We start from the raw sequence: 22,714 nt of genomic DNA, 5'->3' as shown, positions 1-22,714 counted from the left end.
ATTTATTATTAACCTTTGCTTGGAGTAGATCTGGTATATCTTTGTAGTTTAAACTTTTGTTAATTAAAATCTTAGTTTTCTATCATGTTAATGAGCCTAATGAATGTGGAAGTATCAAAAGATCTTATAATGTTGCTTACATTTTTGGGCAGGTGGTTTAACCTTTGAGCAAGATGAGTAACAGTTCATGTCATCTAATACTGTGCACCAGTACCAGAGGTTAAGCTCTACAACAAGTTTGCAGTCTCTAAGGTTTCTTTTTCACCCCATGGTGACATCTGGGGGATGACTGACTCTCAATAACCTTGAAGTAGACACAGAAAAAGAAGGGCAGATCCCACAATACATGGAAGATTGAGAGCTACCGTTAAGGCCCTTACGTGAAGTATTTGTTCAGCAGCTTCATGTTTACAGCAGCTCAAAGTGCCATCACCTTTTTTCACAGGTTAAATAGGGGGCAGAAGACAGGAGCAGCACAAGGGGAAATAATGGAGTAGCAGTGCCAAAATAAAGAATGAATTACATTGGCTGGGCAAGCAGAGCCTTAATTTGTAGTCTCTCAATTTTTAGCTCCTCTTGCCAAGCATGTTCATTCCTTCCCTTTAAAATATGCTGGTGTTTTATGGCTAGGTCTGAGACAGTTGTCACAACACCATTCTTCATCACCCCCCTCCCGGATCCCAGCTTACCACAGGAGGACAGCAGCAGTGCCTTTTCATAACCTACAAACTAGAGATGCTTCCTAATCACTCAGGGATTTGCTATGTCCATACTCAAATCTCTCAGACTACTGGGAAAATTGATAGATGACCATCTTCTGAGCCACTCTCTTCTGAAATCTTGGTAATAAATGCACATCATACCACTAGTGTGAGACAGTCTTCTAAGTGGCTGCACAGTTTTATCGTACTAAAACATCAGCTTACCAATCATTGTGAAAATCTGTTGTATGGCGGCTGGCGCTGCGGCTCACTAGGCTATTCCTCCATCTGCAGCGCTGGCACCCTGGGTTCTAGTCCCGGTTGGGGTGCCGGATTCTGTCCTGGTTGCCCCTCTTCCAGGCCAGCTCTCTACTGTGGCCCGGGAGTGCAGTGGAGGATGGCCCAACTGCTTGGGTCCCTGCACCCCATGGGAGACCAGGAGAAGCACCTGGCTCCTGGCTTCGGATCAGCGCGATGCGCCAGCCGCAACGCGCCAGCCGTAGCGGCCATTGGAGGGTGAACCAACAGCAAAAGGAAGACCTTTCGCTCTGTCTCTCTCTCTCACTGTCCACTCTACCTGTCCAAAAAAAAAAAAAAAAAAATCTGTTGTATGGCATAAAGCATTAGTTGGGATCTTTCCCATTTGATTGATATAATTGGCCAATAAAATTATATATTTAAGGTGTACAGTGTGGTGTTTTGATCTACATATGCATTGTGAAGTGATTACCATGATTAATGAACTCATCCATCATCTCATAGGCATTATGTCCTTGTATGTGTAAGAACACTTAAGATTTAGTTTCTCAGCAGATTTCAAGTACACATAAAGGATTACTCACTATAATTCCCATGTTGCACATTAGATCCTCAGGACTCATTCACCTTAAAATTGAGTTTGTCCCTTTGACCAACATCTCCCCATTTCTCAGCTCTTGGCAACTACCATTCCACTTTCTGCTATTTTTTTTTTAACATTCTACACACAGATGGATGATATACAACTTGTGTTTCTGTGCTTTCTTATTTCACTTAGGATAATGTCCTGCAGATTCATCCATATTATCATAAGTGGCAGGATTCCCTTATTTTTTATGGCTGAGTAACATTCCAGTATGCGTGTGCACCACATTTTCTTTATCCATTTATTCACCAACAGATACTTGGTTGTTTCCATATCACAAAATTCATTCATTCACAGAATATTATGAATAATGTTGCAATGAATGTGGGGATACAGATAACTCTTTGTTGTCCTGATTTTATTTCCTTTGGATATATACCAAGAAGTGGGACAGGTAGATCACTTGGTAGCTCTATTTTAATTAATATATTATTGAGGATTTTAGTCTCTCCTATATGACAGGCACTCTGGGTAACAGTGCTGCCCTAGGAGCCTCTGATGTGTATACAGAATTCATTAATATACATTCAGTCCACCAGGAGGCTTCCAGGAGGAGAGGCAGCCTCCCAGTCAGCTTTCTGTTGGCTGATGGTCAGGTATTGTCATGGGCACTTCTAGCTTATAAACAAAATTTTATCTTGTTTATGGAAAACTTCTGTTTCTAGGGAAGCTTTTAAAACGGTAAGAGTAAAGCTGGATGATTAAGTTTTATTCTTAATTGTGAATAGTGAAACGTTCTTTTTTCAAAGATATAAAAGGAGATATAGAAAACACTCCAGGCATCCCACATAATCAAAGAGAATGGTACTGTTTGTATGTCGTTTTCAAGCAAAGGAGCTATTCAAAATGAGGTAGCTTTTAGTTAATTTCCGATTGGAGCACTGTTCTATAAAATCAGGAATGCTTATGGAACCCTAAAATTTAATAAATCAAAAGTTTGTTTCTAACTGGGAATCTGTGTTCTGCTTTCCTCATATACAGAAAATACAGAAAAGCAAATTCACAGAATGAAAAAATAAAGCTGATGAAAGAATTTTGTGAGCTACGTTCTATATCAAGATAACTATTACCAATAATAATATATTCACCCCTCGAGTTTCCATGGGAAATTCCAGTTGAGGGTGAGCAGGTGAAAGAAGAAACAAACTTTTCCTGTTGAAACAGGATAGCTTGAACATCTAATAACTGACCTACAGCTACTCCTGTGCTTCTCTACCAAGCATGCAGGAAGGATGGGTGGCACATTAGGCTCAAGGGTCTACACTATTACAGCAGGATTCAGGCACCATAATAAACTCATCAAAGGAGCCACTGGCTTTTGAAGCAGTAGCTTATGCAAGTGCCATTTTCCAGCTGGCTTTAACATTCTCACCTGGGAATTCTAGAGCTTCAGCTCATGTCAGTAAGGATTATTACTAGAAACATGGTTTCCTTTAGTGATGTTGGACACCAAGTCCCCGTGGGTGGCATACATAGACCGTGGTGGCCATGATAGAGTCTTCTATGATTGACAGTGCCAGAGAGTGATTTCAGCTATACATCCCATCATTGTGACCCATGTAAACACTCCCAAAAGAGCGGCTTTTCAGGAAAAAATATCAGTGTCTCTATCTTGACAAAAACTGATTTCAATGTAACTTCAGTAATAACACTTGAGGACTTCAAAAGGAAATCTCCATTTACTGGGAACAATTTATGATGCCAAGTAAAATCCAGAATTGGAAAAAAAAAATCACCTTTTTCTTGTGTGTGAAATGCTGTTAAATTAGACTGAGAGAAATAGTATTTAAAACATTTAACATTTACAGCTTTTTTCCTTTGAAAATTAAAACACAGAAATTTTATTTATATCTAAATACCTTTCTGGTCCAATGTCTTCTTTAATTATCTTTGTCCAATGACATTTTAAAGTCTCAATGTCCAAAAAATTGTGTAAGTTCAGATTTTGCTCACTAGTCTAGTAAATACTAAAGTCACCTACATTTAGAGTACAATACCCGATTTTAGTGACTAATAAGGGAAATTTTTCTATGACTAAAGAGATACTCATTTAGGACTTTAAATGATTTTTCTTATAGAAGTAATCCACTCTGGAAGCCACCCAGTACTTACACTAAGACAGTTTATACAGTTATACATTTTAAATTTTTTTTTGCCACATTACAAAAATCTGTAGCCTTTAAAAATAAAAATTAAGATATGAAAACACAGCCATATATGGTAAACTTATATTTTATACAATTATTAAAATAAATTTACATGCTTAAAATGCTAGAAAAATATTTAACATGTAAATATTGATCTGTTGTGAAATATATCCCCAAGTTATCTCCCCATTTATATATCCAGGCTGATTGTACTGAACTGAACGAAGGTCTTAAGAATGTGTATTTTTTTTTTACTCATAACTGAAGCACTGCATAAAAAGTAAAACATTTCTGATAACAATTCTATATTCTATATTTTCATAAAAACATGGTTTCTCAACAAACAACCTTTGAATCTGATGAAACTGGAAATTCTGTTGTATAATAATTAGAACTTTATAACAGAGGAGATAGCTATCAGTTTTTAAAACGGTTCCTTTTATATTTCAATTAAGTTTATGAAACAGAAAACTACAAAAAAGGGAAAATGTCCACTTAAATTAGTGTAGATTAAGTGATGACCATTATTGTAAAGGAAATGTTAAGGAAATGGCTCTTTGTTTTGTTGCAAAAGTGATAAAAACACAAAAGTCAATAAAACTGTTAAAATAAGTCTCAGTAATTACCAAGATCAAAATCCAGTGGCTTTTTATTAAACATGAACTTTTGTTCTGCCTTCTGCAATACGTAAATAGTGCTGACAATTGGTTTGTGAGGCACTTGCTACAATAAAATGTAATTGTATCATGAGAGAAAGGTGACAATCAGGAGATCATGAAAAAATTACATATTCTCACTGGTAGTTAATTAGCCATGCAAAACCTCCTCAAACAGATATTCTCTTCTATTAGGAATGATTACTATGCAGGCCTACAGATGTCAATACCACAGTCATTCAAATACTTCTTTTCCTACTAATTGAAGGTTGTAAAGCTCTGGTGCCAAGGTTTTGCTTCCAAAGAGCTAATTTATGACTAGAAGGATATTTTATGTCTTCAGTTGCAGCAGCTACAAAATTCAGCAAATCAGAACCATCTGTGCACTGATACTTGACTCACCATTCATCTTGCAGCCTATCAGTCACATTAGCTTGCATCCTGCATTCTTGGCTCATGAACACTTGTGAGGATCCAAAGTTCATAAGAAATATTAAAAATGAATGGCATCCTGACCCTACTTTATTGTACAGGAATCATGAATAAAATGCCCCCCATACTTTTTTCTTTCTCTTTTCTACATATTCACAGTGTGCAGAAGAAATGGACATTGAGTTACCCGCCCCACAATGGTGCTACAGCTGCCATCCAACTCTTCAACAAGCTTCAAGTTCTAATGCTTTTGTGGCTTCTACTTCTAATCCTTTTTTTTTCTCTTTTAAGTTGCTTTGAGGAAGTCTGCTGGTGAAGGAGGAAGTTTAACTAAAAAATGATATTTTTTTTTAAAAAAAAAGCATTATTGTATCTATAAACAGAAACATCAGCATATACAAATAATCTGGTAAAATCTAAGATTATAATACCACCAAATTATGGTGAAACTGGTGGGCAAAGCCAGAAAGTGATAACTAAGGAAAACCTGAAAAGGGGCAAATAAAGGCTTTCATGAATAAAGTCAGATTTGCCTTTAACATTACTCTCATCATATCTCTGACATGAGGGACTGCCGTAGGCCACAGATCCTACCATTTTTCTCTAAGAGACAATTAGTCAAAAGAACTTTCCATAAACTTTTCTGGTGCTAAGTCAGGGGGAACAAGAATTAAGAAAACTGAGTTGTCACACTTGTTCTGAGACCTAAAATACTGTCAGCTGACAGAAAGGATCACAGAAGGCCATCACACCATCCCAGGGATTACGTTACTTACTTTTTGATCATCCGGAGTACGCACATTTTCACTCTGTCCTTTATTGGAAAATTCCAGTGGTCCTAAAGGCATTCCACCTGGGTTCAGGGTTTTCTTGAGCATGTGATAGTTTGGCTTTTCATCATATGCCAAACAATGAACACATTTCAAAAATTGGGCTATTTCACCTGTGAAATATTAAATTTTTTACATGTCATCCATGATTGAAAAGAACTGTCAAGACTCCAATAACCTCAAAATCTTTCTAGTCTCAATTGTGCACGCAAGTGTACACACAAAGACACACACAGGGCCAGTGCTGTGGCGCAACAGGTAAAGCCGCTGCCTGCAGTGCCGGCATCCCATATGGGCGCCAGTTCGAGTGCCAGCTGCTCCACTTCTGATCCAGCTCTCTGCTATGGCCTGAGAAAGCAGTAGAAGATGGCCCAAGTCCTTAGGCCCCTGCACCTCAGTGGGAGATCCAGAAGAAGCTCCTAGCTCCTGGCTTTGGATCAGTGCAGCTCTGGCTGTTGTGGCCATTTGGGGAGTGAACCAGTGGATGGAAAAATCTCTCTCTGTCTCTCCCTTTCTCTTTCTGTAGCTCTGCCTTTCAAATAAATCTTTTTTTTTTTTTAAAGAAGAAAGTTCTTTGATTTAAAAAAAAATTATACACACACACACATACACCATTAAGACAACAAGAATGAAAAATTCAATGTAAAGCCCTTTTAAAATATTTAAAAATGAAACACAGTGACCCACAGATTCAACAAGATATGGCAAAACCGATAATACTGAACGTACCTTTGTTGATATAATTCATAAACATAATCCAGCAAATCTTAATAACTATAGTTTATGATTTTAACTTAGGAGTTGAAACTACTAGGGACTACATTAATAATAATTAGACCAGACATAGTTCATATGTTTTTCTAAAGTGAAATTTTAAAAAATTTCATTTAAAACAGGTGCTATTATATATTTTCTTCAAGAAAAAAAGTCATCACAAATTTTAATTAAGGCTTCAATTTTGGGATGACAATACACTTAGAAATGACTCTGAACTCCATGTTTCCAGCCATGATTATCTTAAGAATGCACAAAACCTCCCTAAGTCCTTCACACCTAGCTAGCACGTTACTTTCACAGCATAGTTCTGACTCATTTCAGTACGATGAGAAGTTGCCATCGACTATTTTTTTCTCTACTGTAAAAAAAAATTCTATGTACAATTACATATAACAGCCCATTCCTTAAACATTATAAACTATGGGCCGGCGCTGTGGCTCACTTTGTGAGCACCTGGCTCTTGGCTTTGGATCGGTGCAGCACCGGCTGTAGCGGCCATTTGGGGGGTGAACCAAGGGAAGGAAGACCTTTCTCTCTGTCTCTCTCTCACTGCCTATAACTCTACCTGTCAAACAAACAAACAAAAAAAACTATAAACTTTTAAATAAAGAATTAGAAACCCGGCCGGCGCCGCGGCTCACCAGGCTAATCCTCTGCCTTGCGGCGCCGGCACACCGGGTTCTAGTCCTGGTTGGGGCACCGATCCTGTCCCGGTTGCCCCTCTTCCAGGCCAGCTCTCTGCTGTGGCCAGGGAGTGCAGTGGAGGATGGCCCAAGTGCTTGGGCCCTGCACCCCATGGGAGACCAGGAGAAGCACCTGGCTCCTGCCATCGGATCAGCGCGGTGCGCCGGCCGCAGCGTGCTACCGCGGCGGCCACTGGAGGGTGAACCAACGGCAAAAGGAGGACCTTTCTCTCTGTCTCTCTCTCACTGTCCACTCTGCCTGTCAAAAAAATAATAAAAAAAAAAAGAATTAGAAACCCAAAGTTGCAAATACAGCTGCATTAAAACACCTGTAGTTTTGGGGTGATTATTTAGATTATTTTTTTTTGAAGATTTATTTTTTTTTATTTTATTTTTTAATTTTTTTTAATTTTTTTTTTGAAGATTTATTTATTTATTTGAAAGTCAGAGTTACACAGAGAGAGGAGAGGCAGAGAGAGAGAGGGGCTTCCATCCATTGGTTCACTCCCCAAATGGCCGCAACGGCTGGACTGTGCCGAGCCAAAGCCAGGAGCCAGGAGCCTCTTCCCGGTCTCCCATGCAGGTGCAGAGGCCCAAGCACCTGGGCCATCTTCCACTGCTATCCCAGGCCACAGCAGAGAGCTGGACTGGAAAAGGAGCAGCCAGGACTAGAACTGGCACCCATATGGGATGCTGGTGCTGCAGGCGGAGGATTAATCTAGTGTGCCACAGTGCTGGCCCCTAGCCCAGTGTCTTAAGATGCCAGTACCTCACATCAGAATGAGTACCTGAGTTCTAGCTCCTGACTCCAGCTTCCTGCTAATGCAGACCCTGGGAGGCAGCAGTGATGGCTCAAGTAATTGGGTTCCCGCCACCAACATGGGAGACTGGAATGAGTTCCCGGCTCAGGGATTTAGACCAGCCCAGCCCAACTGCCAGGCTTCTGAGAAATGAACCAGCAGAAAGGAATGTTTGCTCTTACTCTCTGTGTCTCTCAAATAAATAATTTAAAAATGTTCTTAGTTTGCATTTTCGTTTCAGTCTAAAATTAAGACAGAAGTAGTGATAATATTATGGCATTATTTAAAAACTGGTATATCATCATTTGTTCACAAGAATATTTAGATATGCCTTTCTCCTTCAGTTTCTACTGATCCAAACTTAAGTACTTCTTACTTTCTCATTGAGTTGTTTATATCCCATGGCGTAAAGTCTGGAAAGCTTCATGGGTTGGCAGGAGTGACTTCCTAATGATCCTTCATTTCCCCTCCAGGCCTACCTCCATTCAAGAGGAGAATTGCAGAGGCACTGGGTTGCAACCCCTAGGGGAAATTTCCAAAAGGAAGAGTCATCCCCCTCTCCCTATTACAGTCAGAGTGACCGTTTTACACCACAAAGTCCAGAGCTATTCTTTAGGAACATGAAGCCCATGTAGATAAATGAGAACTCTTTGCTCTGCACTTTTCTTTTTCTGATGCTGTAGCAATTATGCAACCTACTTTTTCCTCTCTAATTTAGGAGCGATCTCAAATTCTGTTATCTAGTCCTGGGTCAACCAGATCTCTCTTAACTAGCAAGCACCTCTGCTTTATCACCATATTTATAACTGATGTTTCCTGGAGCCCCTTGGGGAGCATCCAATTCCTAAAAGGATGATCAAAAAGAAAAAAAAACAAAGAGATTATATTGCATTCCCTACAATTCCAATATAAACTGTTGTTCTCTGAAGACTGGTAAGCAAACTTTGGTATATATTACAATTCCATTAACCAAAACATCCCAAATGGAGAAGAGTTGAATATATCAGGACCAAATCACTGTTACAAGACAATGGGAAACTCCTGGCACTCCATCAACGGATAGCAGCTGTGCTGCAGAGACTTCATGGGAATGGGGTTTGGAAAAATGAGGTACCAGTGAAGTAGGAGTGGGAGAAAATGAAGAGAGCTACTGCCATTATAAATTTGTTACTATAAATCTGAAGCTTGCACTACTGTGATGTAGTTCTGGTTTAAATGTTAGCCTTGCAAGATCTGGATTTATTATATTCAGTACATCCTTTAAAATTTACTAGTATATTTCCAGAGTTTTAAAATAAAATGCTTTGAGTAGTACGAAATTATGATATTCTTGAATCATCTGCTTTTTAAGCTAATGAAATATTAAGTAACATTACTATAATTTCAAGAAACCTTTGAAACTATCACTACTGTTACACTTACATGCATGCTGCAAACTTTATGGCTGTTTTTATTTTATAAAATATCTCAGTAATAAAACCTTTTGTAAATTAGTTTTCAATCTCCTAACTTCAGGAATCTTCACTTAATAGTAAAGGTTCAACATTTTATGCTTTAGAAACAGAAGTCTGCATTTTATGGTGTAGATGGTTTGTATCAAGAGGAACCAAAAGTGCTTCCCATCTAAATTTCTTGCATGACTCAAATCTTATCTGTATAAATAGAAGTCTCATAGAATATACATGGTCCACAGGCATTTATCTTGTACAATCCATGGAATCTGCACCTTCTTTTCTGAGCCTACATTGAGCCTTCCATGCAGAAGAAACATGATAGGTAAGGGAGATATATAATTAAAAATAGAAATGACATTTCCCATCTCTCTTTTGTTCCATTGAGTAAAACAAACTGTATGGCAATAGAAATGACAAGAATATTAATCAAAAAGAATCATGTCATTTTGAGCCAGTTATTTAATATAGTTACAAAACTAAGACTTTCATCTTTCAATCGATCTCCTCAAATGAGAATCTCTCCTGTTTGGTCCCCTTCATTAGAAGTAAACTACTACAGAAAGGGTATAGCAGAAGACTCACATAGGGACAGACTAGGGGACTTAGAACTAGTTTGTTCTTTCCTACGCAAATCAAACATTTGGTTTCTTGATCAAAAAGAAGGCTTGTATGACTCGACTTTTCAACTCTCAAACAGAAACTGATGCATTCGAGCTTCACTAGAGGGTGAGTGTACCTCTCTACTTGCCAAAGTTAGCTAAAATCTAACTTTGAGATCATCCATTGTAAACACAGAAGAAGATTCACTCTGCTAATCTGTCTCTAAGAAAAATCAAGCCTGAAAGTGAAGCTAGCTGGCTCTTTTCTGTAAGACAATACAACTCACTTGTTAAATTAGTGCTAAATAATGTGTCTCGTATGCATGTACAAATGACAGAAACTTGGGTAATTCCATGTTGAACATTTTTTGCTAATATTGTCAATTAACAAATTCCAAAACATTCTATATTAACTTTAAAGACAGAAACAATTTATGATATATAACCTTCAATTCCAAGATTGCAGGCCTTCACCACTCAAAAGTTTTTGTGACCCATGTCTAAACAGCATCCTGGTGTTTAATGGTTTTTAAATTACTGATTTAAAATACTCTTTCCTCAGGTCAACTACATACAAGAACAAAACCTGAAAAGTCTTAATTCTGGAAATACCACACAAAGAGGACTATTTAATTTGTGCATGATTCTCAAAATCCATTTCTTCAAATCAAACCAAACAATGCCATCACCAGAACCCACAACTTTGCCTAGATAATTTCTTATAGGATTCCTATGTTCTAAGGTCAAAGACGATCTGAACATTTTCTTCTCTAGCAACCTATCTATAACCCTGAAGAGTCAGCTGCCATTCTGCTGTGCACAGCAGTGGATGGGTCAGGCATAAGCTACAAACAAGAGGGACACACATGTCAGCCTATAAATCAGAAAAGGCAGAAGGATCCTTTACTTACTGCAACTGCTTCCAGAAGGAGCCCACTTAAGCACTGACTCAGGGAGCTCATCCAGCAGACTGAAAAAAACAGAGTAAGGCACAATCAGCTTGTTCTCAATTTTGTGATTCACTGTTTCAGTTAGAAAACAAAGCTCTGTTTCTGTCTTGGTAGATCACCAAAACTGTGACTTTCAATGTTTTTCACCTCCTCGTCATGGATGAAAGGGCAAGTACAGGTGGGAGAGATCCCTCAATTCCCTCTGACCCATTTCATATCAATCACCTGGAAAGTGAAGAGTGTAAATGATCTACCTCAACGTTTTTACATGTACAAATTCAGCAGGAGGAATATTATGATTTTTTCTTAAAAACAAAATATTCACAAAAATTTTATCTAGATTTTTAGGATGTTTTTCTTCAGGTAATTACCACTGGACAGGGTAAATTATTTATTTACATATGTCACTCTTCATCAGGCAGTGCTTTATGACATTCCATAATTAAAAAGGTTAATATAAAATAGCAGAAGAATAAAAGCACCAGAAAAACCGACTGTCAACACTTTCCAGTATTTAAGACTGAACAAGTACAATTTAAGTTGCTTAACCAACTAGGATGAGAATATAAAAATTCAACAAAATTACTGACATGAGTGATTTACAAACTCAGGTAAAGGCAGAATAGCAACAATAAATGCACTGATCTACTACTAGGAAAATAAAGGGCATAAGGGAACTGTTGTTGAATAGTTCACTATTTAAAATAGGTAAATTGAGGTGGGAATTTGAATGGCAAAACTGTTTACATGCACTCATTACTGTGCTTTGACTTGATCCATACTTTGAAAAACAACTACATGAGTGTTAATAGGGACCTTTATCACTCACTGCAGTAAAGAACAGATTAGATAGTTCCAATAGTGACTTTTACAAATGTGTTAGTTTGTGGGACTGCAGGATGATGGAAGATTCCACATGGAGAAATATTTCTTATATATACATCAGTATTTACAAATGTAATCTGTATTATCCTAAATCTGGGGGGTAGCCTTTCTCTCTATAAAGACCCAATTCCACATTTACTCTGAAGACTGATTTCTATGGATCAGTTATACTACCCTCCCTACTTTGTACCTTCTGTTGTGACTTGTCCTACTTAAAACCGTAGCTGCCTTTTCCAACTGTGGTGTTATTTCTGTGGATAACTACTGTGGAGCATATACTGGCATATAACAAAAAACTAGCTATTCTGTGCAATATGCTATTAACTTTCCCTAGGCCTAATAAGCAACAGGACTGGAAAACAGCAAAATACTCCATTTCATGTCTGATCAGTTGTTATGCAGACAGAATCTAGGCGATACAAAGTAAAGTTGGGGGTGGGGGCCGGGCTGTGGAATAGCAGGTAAAGTTGCTGCCTGTGGTGCAGGTAACCCATATGGGTGTGGGTTTGAGTCCTGGCTGCTCCACTTCCAATCCCCCTCTCTGCTAATGTGCCTGAAAAAGCAGCGGAGGATGGCCACAATGCTTGGGTCCCTACACCCAAGTGGGAGACCCAGAAGAAGCTCCTGGCTTCGGTCTGGCCCAGCCCTGGCCGTTGCAGTCATTTGGGGGAATGAACGAGCAGATGGAAGGCTTTTCTGTGTTGCCCTCTTACTCCAACTCTGCCTTTCAAATAAATAAATCTTAAAAAAAAAAAAAAAGTGAAGTGGGGAGGGGCATTTTGTGATGCAAGTAAGATACCTCTTGGGATGCTGATATTCCATATTGGAGTGCCTAGGTTCGAGTCCCGGCTCTACTTCAAATTCTGGCTTCCTGCTACAGTGTACTCTGGGAGGCAGTGGGTGATGGCTCAGTCACTTGGGACCCTGACACCCATGAGGGAGATGCAGATGGAGTTCTGGGCTCCCAGCTTCAATCTGGTGTAGCCCTGGCTTTTGCATGCTTTTGCACAATGAACCAGCAGATGGAAGATGTCTGTTTCTGTCTCCCTGCCTTTCATATAAAAAATTAAAAATAAAAAAAACTGCAAAATATTAAAAAATGTTTGTGTCTGCAAGATAATCTCATGTAAACGCCTTGTATAAAAATTGTGCATTTCTTCTTTAAGAAACAAAACATATTCCAAGACAGAAACATTGGTACATTCCTCTTATCTGGAAATATAAGCCAATGTCCCATTTGACACAGTTGCCTCACGCAGTTGGTGTCAAGCACACCAAGTTCAATCTACTTTTAGACACCAGTACAATGCTAATTTGAAAATATTCTTCCTTGAAAACACTAGCACCTGGAATCTAAGCTTTGGAAAACACCATGGAGAGGAACACATATTTCACTTTTTATTTTTCACTATCATTCACGTACAGGTTTATCTACTAGATTTTATGTCTGCTTGTTTTTTGGATTTTTTTTAAAAAATATTTTTGAAGTAAAACAAATTTGTTTTGGTTGTCACGTTAGGGGAATGGCAGCTGTCTCCGGAATACTAGCGGCTCCCTCGCACGTATCCCTTCAGACCTGCTGCGGTGAAGAGATCTGAACGTACGCACTTTGTTTTAGCAGTCTGGACGGCCACAGGGTCCTTCAGGTGCCGCTCCCAGGGAAGGTTCCCGCACAACCACCGCAGCATGCAGTAGCCGAGGATTTCAACATCGCTTCGTCTGGATGGGGCTGCAGGAGTGAGCATTCAGAGAGAGATGAGGGAGAAGCAATTTCTTGAGAAATAGAGAAATCTTTGAGTGAACCACTACTGATGAAATATGGGCAAAGTGTGTTGTTTGTTCAGCTGGAGTAAAACTTAAACGCCCAGGCGCTTGGCCCCAGTCCGCAGACAGGCAGCGACTTGTTGCTGTTGAAAGTAAGGGTCAGTTTCCTCACCTCCTCCAACTTCATCTTTCCTTAGTCTGGCCTGTCATATGAACTTGATCCCCATGGCCTCTGACATGATCCAGACAACCCATAACCCGGCACCAACACTTTCTCAAAGAGCCAAGCAGTAAAACAAAGAAATAAATGTCTGCAGCTAAATTGCTAACATATGTTGCAGGAAGTCCATGGGGTCTGCACTGGTCATGCGGAGACCCTCTGAGTGCAGACTAAACACTGATGGCCTTTCCTGCTCCACTCACACTAGCAGCACTTGAGGCTGCAAGAGTATGACAAAACTGCCATCTAGTGTGCACTATTAGAAGACAGGGCATCTTCAGATTTTTTCAACTGCACCAAAGTGTGATTTAAGTATGTCTACTGCTTCGGGTATGCAGTTTTAGAATTCTACAAACGTGGCTTTTAGATGCAGCAACATAAGAAAAAGTTCTGGTCCCGTATCCAGAATGGGAAATGTAAAAGGGAGGCAGTAGTACAGGGGTCAAGAGAGAAGTGGCACAGACTCTAAAGCCACATAGAGGCTTTCAAATCTGAAAAGATGACTTTTTGTAAAAACACATTAAAGGGGCATTTTCAAGCCCCTGTAAATCTCATTAATATCAAGCCACTAAATGCTGCAAACTAATTTCATCATCATTTTATGTATTTTTTAAGTGCCTTATATGATGAACAATGGAACCTAAGAAACCCATCAATTACACCATATTTATTAACAAACTACTGAAATAACAATTAAAACACTAGCAAGTACACATAAGCTCCTTTTTATAATGCTTCCAAATTGTTATAAAATAATAGGCTGGTATCCACATTTTCTACCATTACTTAAATGTTCATCTGTGTGGGGACACATAGTCCCCTAAGAGCAATATGTGGCTGTTAAACCTGCTGTAAACAGGCATTCAATTTTACTATTTTTTCATTAAATAAACTCTTGAAAAGTCACTCAGTTAACTTAGTTTTTAATTTAAAAAGTCATGGACTAAGAACAATGCTGCTATCACATCATAACTGCTTTGGTAAAGTTACACAATGTATAAGTTATAAAAGCAGACGACAAGATTAGCTGTTATACCTACTCTATCTTAACTGCTATTAGAGTATTGGATTATTAAAGGCCCTTCAATCTAGCAGAATGCTATAGTCCCATGGGTGCCATTAACTTTTTGCATAAGCTTCAACAATGTCCTAATGCAAGACTTGGCTCTCATATTAAAATAAAAACACAATCTCCACCATGCTGCTCTGCAGTGATTTCTTCAGTAATAAATCTCCCATTAATAATGGAGTGCTTCCATTTGTACACGTGTTCACGTGTCCCTTTCCATCATGGCAATTCTTGATTACCAGCATAAAAAAATTCATATCCTCTCATTTTCAAAAAATGATATTCTGGCACACTCCACACACAGAGGACCTTTGAGAAAAAACAATCAGCATCAAAATGGAATGAACCTTACCAGCCACTTCTGCCCACCCCCCAACTGAGGGATTAATTGATACAAAGCTGTAAGTAACAAGTCATTTAGATTTCTGAAGCCAATCTTTCATCAGCTGGTCTTCATTTGAAATAGCCCTTTGAGAGTTAACTTTCCCTTACTCTTAGAGTTTGGTTTTAGCTAATTAAAATACATTATCACTTAAAAATTTTTTTTCTTTGTTTCAAGGCACATACACATTAATAAATATGGTTAGATAAATATTTTACCATTGTTTCCACTGAGTTCTATAGAAACACATGTCAAACACACAAAGATAGAGATAACAGTTGCCTTTTCCTACCACTGAGGAGGAAAAAAAGCATTAAAAATGTTTGACTACATAGCTTTCCCTAAAATTCTCTTCCAGAGGAACAAACAGAAAAGTTTAAATTGTTTCAGGAAAGTGAATACCTTAGATTCTACTAGACAATGATGTCTATTTTCCTTCTACTGTACACAAGAGTAATTTTAATATCAAATCATTTAAAAATGATAGATGACAATAATGGAATCTATATGTGTAAAGCTTATAAGAATTAGTCACAGTTGTAAAGTATCACCTAACTATAGAGAAACTTGAAAGTTGCTTTGTTCATTACACAGTTTTCACACTCATATTGAAACATGTTACATAATTCAATAAATGGAAAAAACCCTTGACTAGGGGTCCAGACTAGGGATCCAATTCTAGTCCTACCACGACTGCACCTTGGTACTAACATTCAAGGATGCTGGGTATCACTTTTTTTTTTTTTAAGATTTTGTTTATTTAAAAGAGTTACAGAGAGGTAGCTACAGAGAGAAAGATGTTTCATCTGCTGGTTCACTCCCCAAATGGCCACAATGGCCAGAGCTGAGCTGACCCAAAGCCAGGAGCATCTTCCAGGTCTTGGGCCATCCTCTGCTGCTTTCCCAGGTGCATTTGCAGGGAGCTGGATCGGAAGTGGAACAGCCGGGACTCAAAATGACATCCATATAGGATGCAAGCACTGCAGGCCAGGGCTTTAACCTACTGAGCCATGGTGCCAGCCCCAGGTATAATATTTTTAAAAAAATATTTTCAACCATTTGGACAGAAAATAGTTTTGTTTTTGTCTAGGTCATATATTTGCATAATTTATTGTAACATAAGGTTCTTCAGTTGCATTTGGTAATTAACATAATCATTAACAATATGCTTTCATATGTATTTCCAAAAAAAAATCTTTACTTGCTATTGTTTGGAAATCTAGAGAAATTTAATTATTAAGATTTTTCCTCTAAATTTCTCTCAATTTAGTTTACAAATATTATTTAGCATCTAACGTTAACTGAGTTTACTAATATGAAACAAAGTAAATTACTCCTTATTGAAAGCCTGTATTCTCAATTGTTCAACATTTCTAAATGATAAAATATTTCTAAGAGTAACAACAATAAAAAAAATAGGCACAGGTGGGGACTTATATTCTGTTTCACTAGAAAGCATATTCTAAAAACAGCTGACAGTAGAATGAATAATTAAAATAAAAACAACAGATGTGATTTATGGAAAGTTGCTATTGTACTAGGCACTCTACATTCTTTTTATTATCTCACTTAACCATTCAAACAGTATAAGGTAAATACAAGGTTACTTCAGAAAACTTACGGAAAAATGGAATTAAATGACAAGATTATGGTGCAAAAAAAGTCTGAAATCTATGAATAGTATTTTTTAAAAAGACTTATTTACTTGAAAGAGTTACACAGAGGTGTGTGTGGGAGAGAGAGAGAGAGAGATAGAGAGAGAGAGAGAGAGAGAGAAAGAGAGATTCTTCTATCTGATGGTTCACTCCCCAGTTAGCCGCAACGGCCAGAGCTACGCCTATTTGATGCCAGGAGCTTCTTCTGGGTCTCCCACACAGGCTGCAGGGGTCCAAGGACTTGGGCCATCTTCCACTGCTTTCCCAGGCCATAGCAGAGAGCTGGATCGGAAGTAAAGCAGCCAGACTCGAATTGGCACACACATGGGATGCTGGCAATGTAGGTGGCGAGTTTACCCGCTACGCCATAGCAATGGCCCCATGAATAGCATTTTTCTTTTTTTAATATTTATATATTTTTTTTTGACAGGCAGAGTTAGACGGTGAGAGAGACAGACAGAAAGGTCTTCCTTCCGTTGGTTCACCCCCCCAAATGGCTGCTACGGCCAGTGCACTGCGCCGATCCGAAGCCAAGAGCCAGGTGCTTCTTCTTGGTCTCCCATATGGGTGCAGGGCCCAAGCACTTGGACCATCCTCCACTGCCCTCCCAGGCCACAGCAGAGAGCTGGACTGGAAGAGGAGCAACTGGGACTAGAACCGGTGCCCATATGGGATGCCGGCGCCACAGGTGGAGGATTAACCAAGTGAGCCATGGCGCCAGCCCCGAATAGCATTTTTCATACTACATATTTTACCAAAACTCTTTGAAGACCTCTCATATCATTCACCCTAAAGGACAATTAAGAAAATAGACACAGGGCCAACACTGTGGCATAGCGGGTGAAGCTGCCGCCTGCAGCACCGGCATCCCATATGGGCGCTGGTTCGAGTCCCGGCTGCTCTACTTCCAATCCAGCTCTCTGCTATGGCCTGGGAAAGCAGAAGATGGCCCAAGTCCTTGGGCCCCTGCACCCACGTGGGTGACCAGGAAGAAGCTCCTGGCTTCGGATCGGTGCAGCTCCGGCCATTGCAGCCACTTGGGTATGAACCAGAGGATGGAAGACCTCTCTCTCTCTCTCCCTCTCTCTCTCTCTCCCTCTCTGCATCTCCTCTCTGTGTAACTCATTCAAGTACATAAATAAATCTTTTAAAAAATAGAGGTTCAGACAGGTTAAATTACTTTTTCAATACCATTAAGCAAAAACTGACAGAGCCCAGCATTGAAATCCAAATCTTTCAGATTTCAAAGCCTGTGCTCAAACTAGAAATTACTTTGTTTCCATCATTAGTTGTAATACAATTCAAACAACACTATATATACTACTTCTACAGTGGGGGAAGTATTTGAAGCAGGCATTTTAACTTGGAACACTAAAAAGCTTATTGACACAAAGGCAGTTTTTCTGGCAAGGAATAAACACGTAGCAGATAGAGACCCAAACTGCATCACTGTCAAAATGTTGCATGCAACCATCATTTCGAAAAACTTTTTTCAAGCTGCTTCACTTTGATGAAGAAGGATCTCTAGTTAAAATATTATTTATCTATTTAAGGGTCCTTACAAACTGGTACAAGAACAGCAGAAAATCACCGTAGAGAATTGATGCTTATTCTAAAGATAAATTGGAGTAAAACTAACTGGGTCTGGGGCAGGCATCTGGTGTGGTGATTAAGATGCCTCTCGGGATGCCCACACCCCACACTGACACAGCCTCAGCACCTGACTCCAGCATTCCTGCTAATGCAGTCCCTGAGAGGCAGCTGATGATGGCTCAAGTAACTGGGTTCCTGCCGCTCATGTCAGAGACCTGGACTGGGATCCCAGCTCCTGACTGGCCCTAGCCCATCCCAGCTGCTGTAGGCGTTTGTGCATTGAATCAGCAGATGCAAGGTCTCCCTCTCTCTGCTTTTGTCTGTGTCTTTGTTTCTCTCTCTGCCCTTCAAATAAAAGTTAAAAATTAACTGGGCCAAATTCACTCAGTGGAAAGAAAGAAAAATTACCAGGAAAGAAAATTCTAAGTATTAATCTAAAAATGGGTCTAATTATTTACCTCAAGTGATTTGATCATTTGTTAAAAGTCTTTTCCCTTTAGTTTTTATTTCTATTACATAGTAATGTTATGAAGTATGAAGAAAAACAAGGATTGGCAGGAAATAAAGCGAACTTGAAAAATTTTGCCTTAAGCACTGGACAGGCTTTTACATGCCCAAAATACATGTGTTACTGTATGTGCTCAGAAGTGACAATAAGCAGAAAACATCTGAGTAAGATACTCACTTGATGAAATAGATCAATGTTGACTGCGAACACTTTTAAAGTTTATTCTTAGTTTCCCTACTGATAATTTGTGTAGTTCAGTACTTTGTGAATTTGAATATATAAAGAGCTGGAAAGCTTTAGTGACCATTGTTTACCACAATTTCAATGAAGATGTTAGGAAAACAGAATGTAATACGTCATAGTTCAAATAAAATATAAAATTCAGGTCTTCCTTATTATTTCAGTATCTTTTAAATTTTAAACTCCAGGCTTTTGTTTTTGAAACACTACTCTGTGAAGCTTAGGCAAAGTTATTCAGCAGGGCAGACAAATGTACTGGCCAATGGATACACACACACACACACACACAATTTTCATTATCTGAAAAGCAGAACCTACTGGTTCACTCCCAAAGCGCTCCAACAGCAGGGGCTGGGCCAGGACAAAGTCAGGATCTGGGAACTCAACATGGGTCTTTCAAATGGGCAGTAGGAACCCAACTGCTTGGGCTGTCACCTGCTGTCTCCCAGGGTGCACTTTAGCAGGAACCTGGGATTAGGGGCAGAGTCAGGACTTCCATGCAGATATTCCTTCATGGGTTTCAAAACATCCGCCCCTCCATCTGGCCAATCTCTATGTTTAACAAGATAGCTAAATGGAAGAGCCAAGATATATATCAAAATAACTTTTAAAAGTCATGTCTAGGCTGGCGCCGTGGCTTATTAGGCTAATCCTCCGCCTGTGGCGCTGGCACACCGGGTTCTAGTCCCGGTCGGGGCGCCGGATTCTGTCCTGGTTGCCCCCTTCCAGGCCAGCTCTCTGCTGTGACCCGGGAAGGCAGTGGAGGATGGCCCAAGTGCTTGGGCCCTGCACCCCATGGGAGACCAGGAGGAAGCACCTGGCTCCTAGCTTCAGATCGGCGCAGCACCGGCCGTAGCGGCCATTTGGGGGTGAACCAACGGAAGGAAGACCTTTCTCTTTGTCTCTAATTCTGCTGTCAAAAAAATTAAAAAAAAAATTAAAAAAATAAAAAAGTCATGTCTAAATATACAATATGAGGAGTGAGCATTGTGGTGCAGTGGGTGAAGCTGCCACTTAGGACCCCCATATCCCATAATGGAATGCTGGGGATTGAGTCCCACCTTTGCCTCTGCTTCCAATTCGGCTTCCTCCTGTTAGTGTGCCTGGCAGGTAGTCAACAATGTTTCAAGTACTGAGTCCCTGCTCTGACATGGGATACCTGGATGGAGGTCCTGGCTGGTCTTGATCCAGCCCTGCCTGTTGTGGGCATCTGCGGAGTGAACAAGCACATGGGAGATTTCTTTCTGTCTCTATCCCTGTTTCTCTCTGGTGTTCTGACTTAAAAAAAAAAAAAAAAAAAAAAAAAAAAAAAAAAAAAAAAAAAAAAAAACAACAACAAAAAAAACTGTACAAGAATTGTATATCCAGGTACAAAGAATGATCCTCATTAATGTTTATATATTAACATTTGGCAGTCAATTCACCTACAAGAAGAAAGTTAGAGTACATTTTTCTCACTACTAACAGATCCAATAGAGCATATAAATAATTTGGTGATTTCCTTTAATATTTCATAATAGGAAAATGGGCTCCTTTTTTTGAAATATTCTTTGAGAAGATAAATATTATGTAAACCATGTCATTTCCCAAGTTTGGTAACATGAAAATATATTCTCAGTTTATTTCACATATATTTTGTAAGTTGGAATGCTAAAGTGAAATGAAACCACGCAAGAAAAAACATAAGACTTGGATTTACTATACTGTAGCAACTGGCAAAAAAAAAGTATGTAATGTATGTCTTTCCTTGATACTGAATATATTATATAAACAAATGGACATTCAAAATGCAATTTAGATATCATATTTTATGGCCATCAATGATGTCAAATTAAAACAGGTATTATACACTCAATGTACAGGTCTGAAGTATTTAAAAAAGCTCAATATGTTAAATGCAGTATATCTCTAGAGAAATTAGGTATTGACTGCATGCCTCAGTGAGTAGAAAATCTACAAAAATCCATATCACACATTGATCCAAATATCGCTTTTTAACATTCCTAAGAAAGTAACAACTTTTAAAATAGTATTTTTGACACAGATATAATTCTTTTTAATTATCAGGCAACAAGAAGAAAATATGTCAATGTTTATACATGCGAGTTTTCAAAGATTTAAAAAAACTGAAGAAACAAGCCCAACATATATTATTCTAATTTTATACTAAATGAAGCACTTCAGTCACTTACAAAATACCTTTAAATCACAAAAGACAACTCGGTTTAGAGGAATAACTGCAACTTTTAAAATCATATAGTTACATGTATGAGAATTCAGGAATAGTTATCTATCCATTCATCATTATACCCAACCATCTCTATGCATATTTTTGGTTTGCATAACACAAGTTAGTAGCTACAACAGTTTCATCTTTCTCAACCACTCTCCTTTTACATAAAAGTTGAATTAGAAAGTACTTAGATGAAATACCTGGCCTGTACATTGTATAAGCTTCTTCATTACAGAAGTTGATTAATGCACATGAAAATAAGATTTAGCTTTAGTTTCTGAATAAGTATGACAAAAAGTAGTAGAGACCATGTAGTGTGACCAGGTTAAATGCCTTTCTTGAGTGGCTAGGTCATAAATCAGTTTTACACTGAAGCCTGAATACTTCACTTGGCCTGACCATAGATAAAAATTTCCTTTGAAAAATTTATGGAAAATGAAATTGAAAGTATGATTTTATTATGGTGCAAAAAATTTTTGGAATCCATGCAGTCTTTTCCCATAATATACACCTTCCAATGTAATATGAAAACTTTCTGCACCAAAAAGCTTGACTTTTGCAACATATAAACTCCTGTGTTTAATTCCATCTGTCCATAAATTCTGAAGCACTTGACACATAGCAAATATTTAGGTATCTAGGAGTTATATTTCCTACTGATAACTGTTTTTGCTCTTCATGCTTTCTTTTATATTATTGTTTCTTCACTATTTGATATCGTAGCTCAATTGCTAATTGTACTGAAGGTAAACACATGAATATTTATGACTCTAATATTCTACACTTACTTATAGGATTTATGGTCCTGTTTATTACTTCCTCTGGTTTTTAGATATGACTAAATAATTATTTCATTTCCAATAAAATCCCAAAATTGAATATTTCATTTTAGAAGATTAAATGAAAAACATTAGGAATTAATAGTATTCAAACATTTGAGAATATCAAACCTTCTCCTTCATTTAGCAGATTAAAGTCACATACTAAATTTTCAGCAAACATACATCATGTATGTATGTATGCATGTGCATATCTATATCTACACATACATATATATTTGTCTAGAAATTTAGTTAGATCTGACTAGAAATGTGTTAAGGGAATCAACTATTTTAGGGGAATCCTGTAAAACCTATGATAAAAATGAATATCCATTCTAGCATATAACTTTCCAGTAAATGTAAAAATATTTAATGCAGGCCCTGGCCTGAGTGTTCATCATGAGAACATAC

At 38.5% G+C, this 22,714-nt stretch overlaps 1 protein-coding gene across 3 annotated transcripts in view; it reads right to left on the bottom strand.

Moving 5' to 3' along the window:
• VRK2 (VRK serine/threonine kinase 2) overlaps window positions 1-22,714 on the bottom strand; it is a 99,008-nt gene that overhangs the window by 17,065 nt on the left and 59,229 nt on the right. For all 3 annotated transcript variants that reach the window (XM_062209477.1, XM_062209476.1, XM_062209478.1), the window contains exons 9-11: window positions 13,427-13,547; window positions 10,895-10,953; window positions 5,617-5,783 (exon numbers count right to left, since the gene is read on the bottom strand). In XM_062209477.1, coding sequence (XP_062065461.1) covers window positions 5,617-5,783; window positions 10,895-10,953; window positions 13,427-13,547 — 347 coding nt within the window. The remainder of the gene's footprint in view (window positions 1-5,616; window positions 5,784-10,894; window positions 10,954-13,426; window positions 13,548-22,714) is intronic.

This window comes from Lepus europaeus, chromosome 13 (assembly GCF_033115175.1).
Source record: "Lepus europaeus isolate LE1 chromosome 13, mLepTim1.pri, whole genome shotgun sequence".
In the NCBI taxonomy this organism is placed as follows: Eukaryota; Metazoa; Chordata; class Mammalia; order Lagomorpha; family Leporidae; genus Lepus; species Lepus europaeus.
The sequence above is the reverse complement of the archived record's forward strand: the minus strand, read 5'-3'. Positions and strand labels throughout refer to the sequence as shown.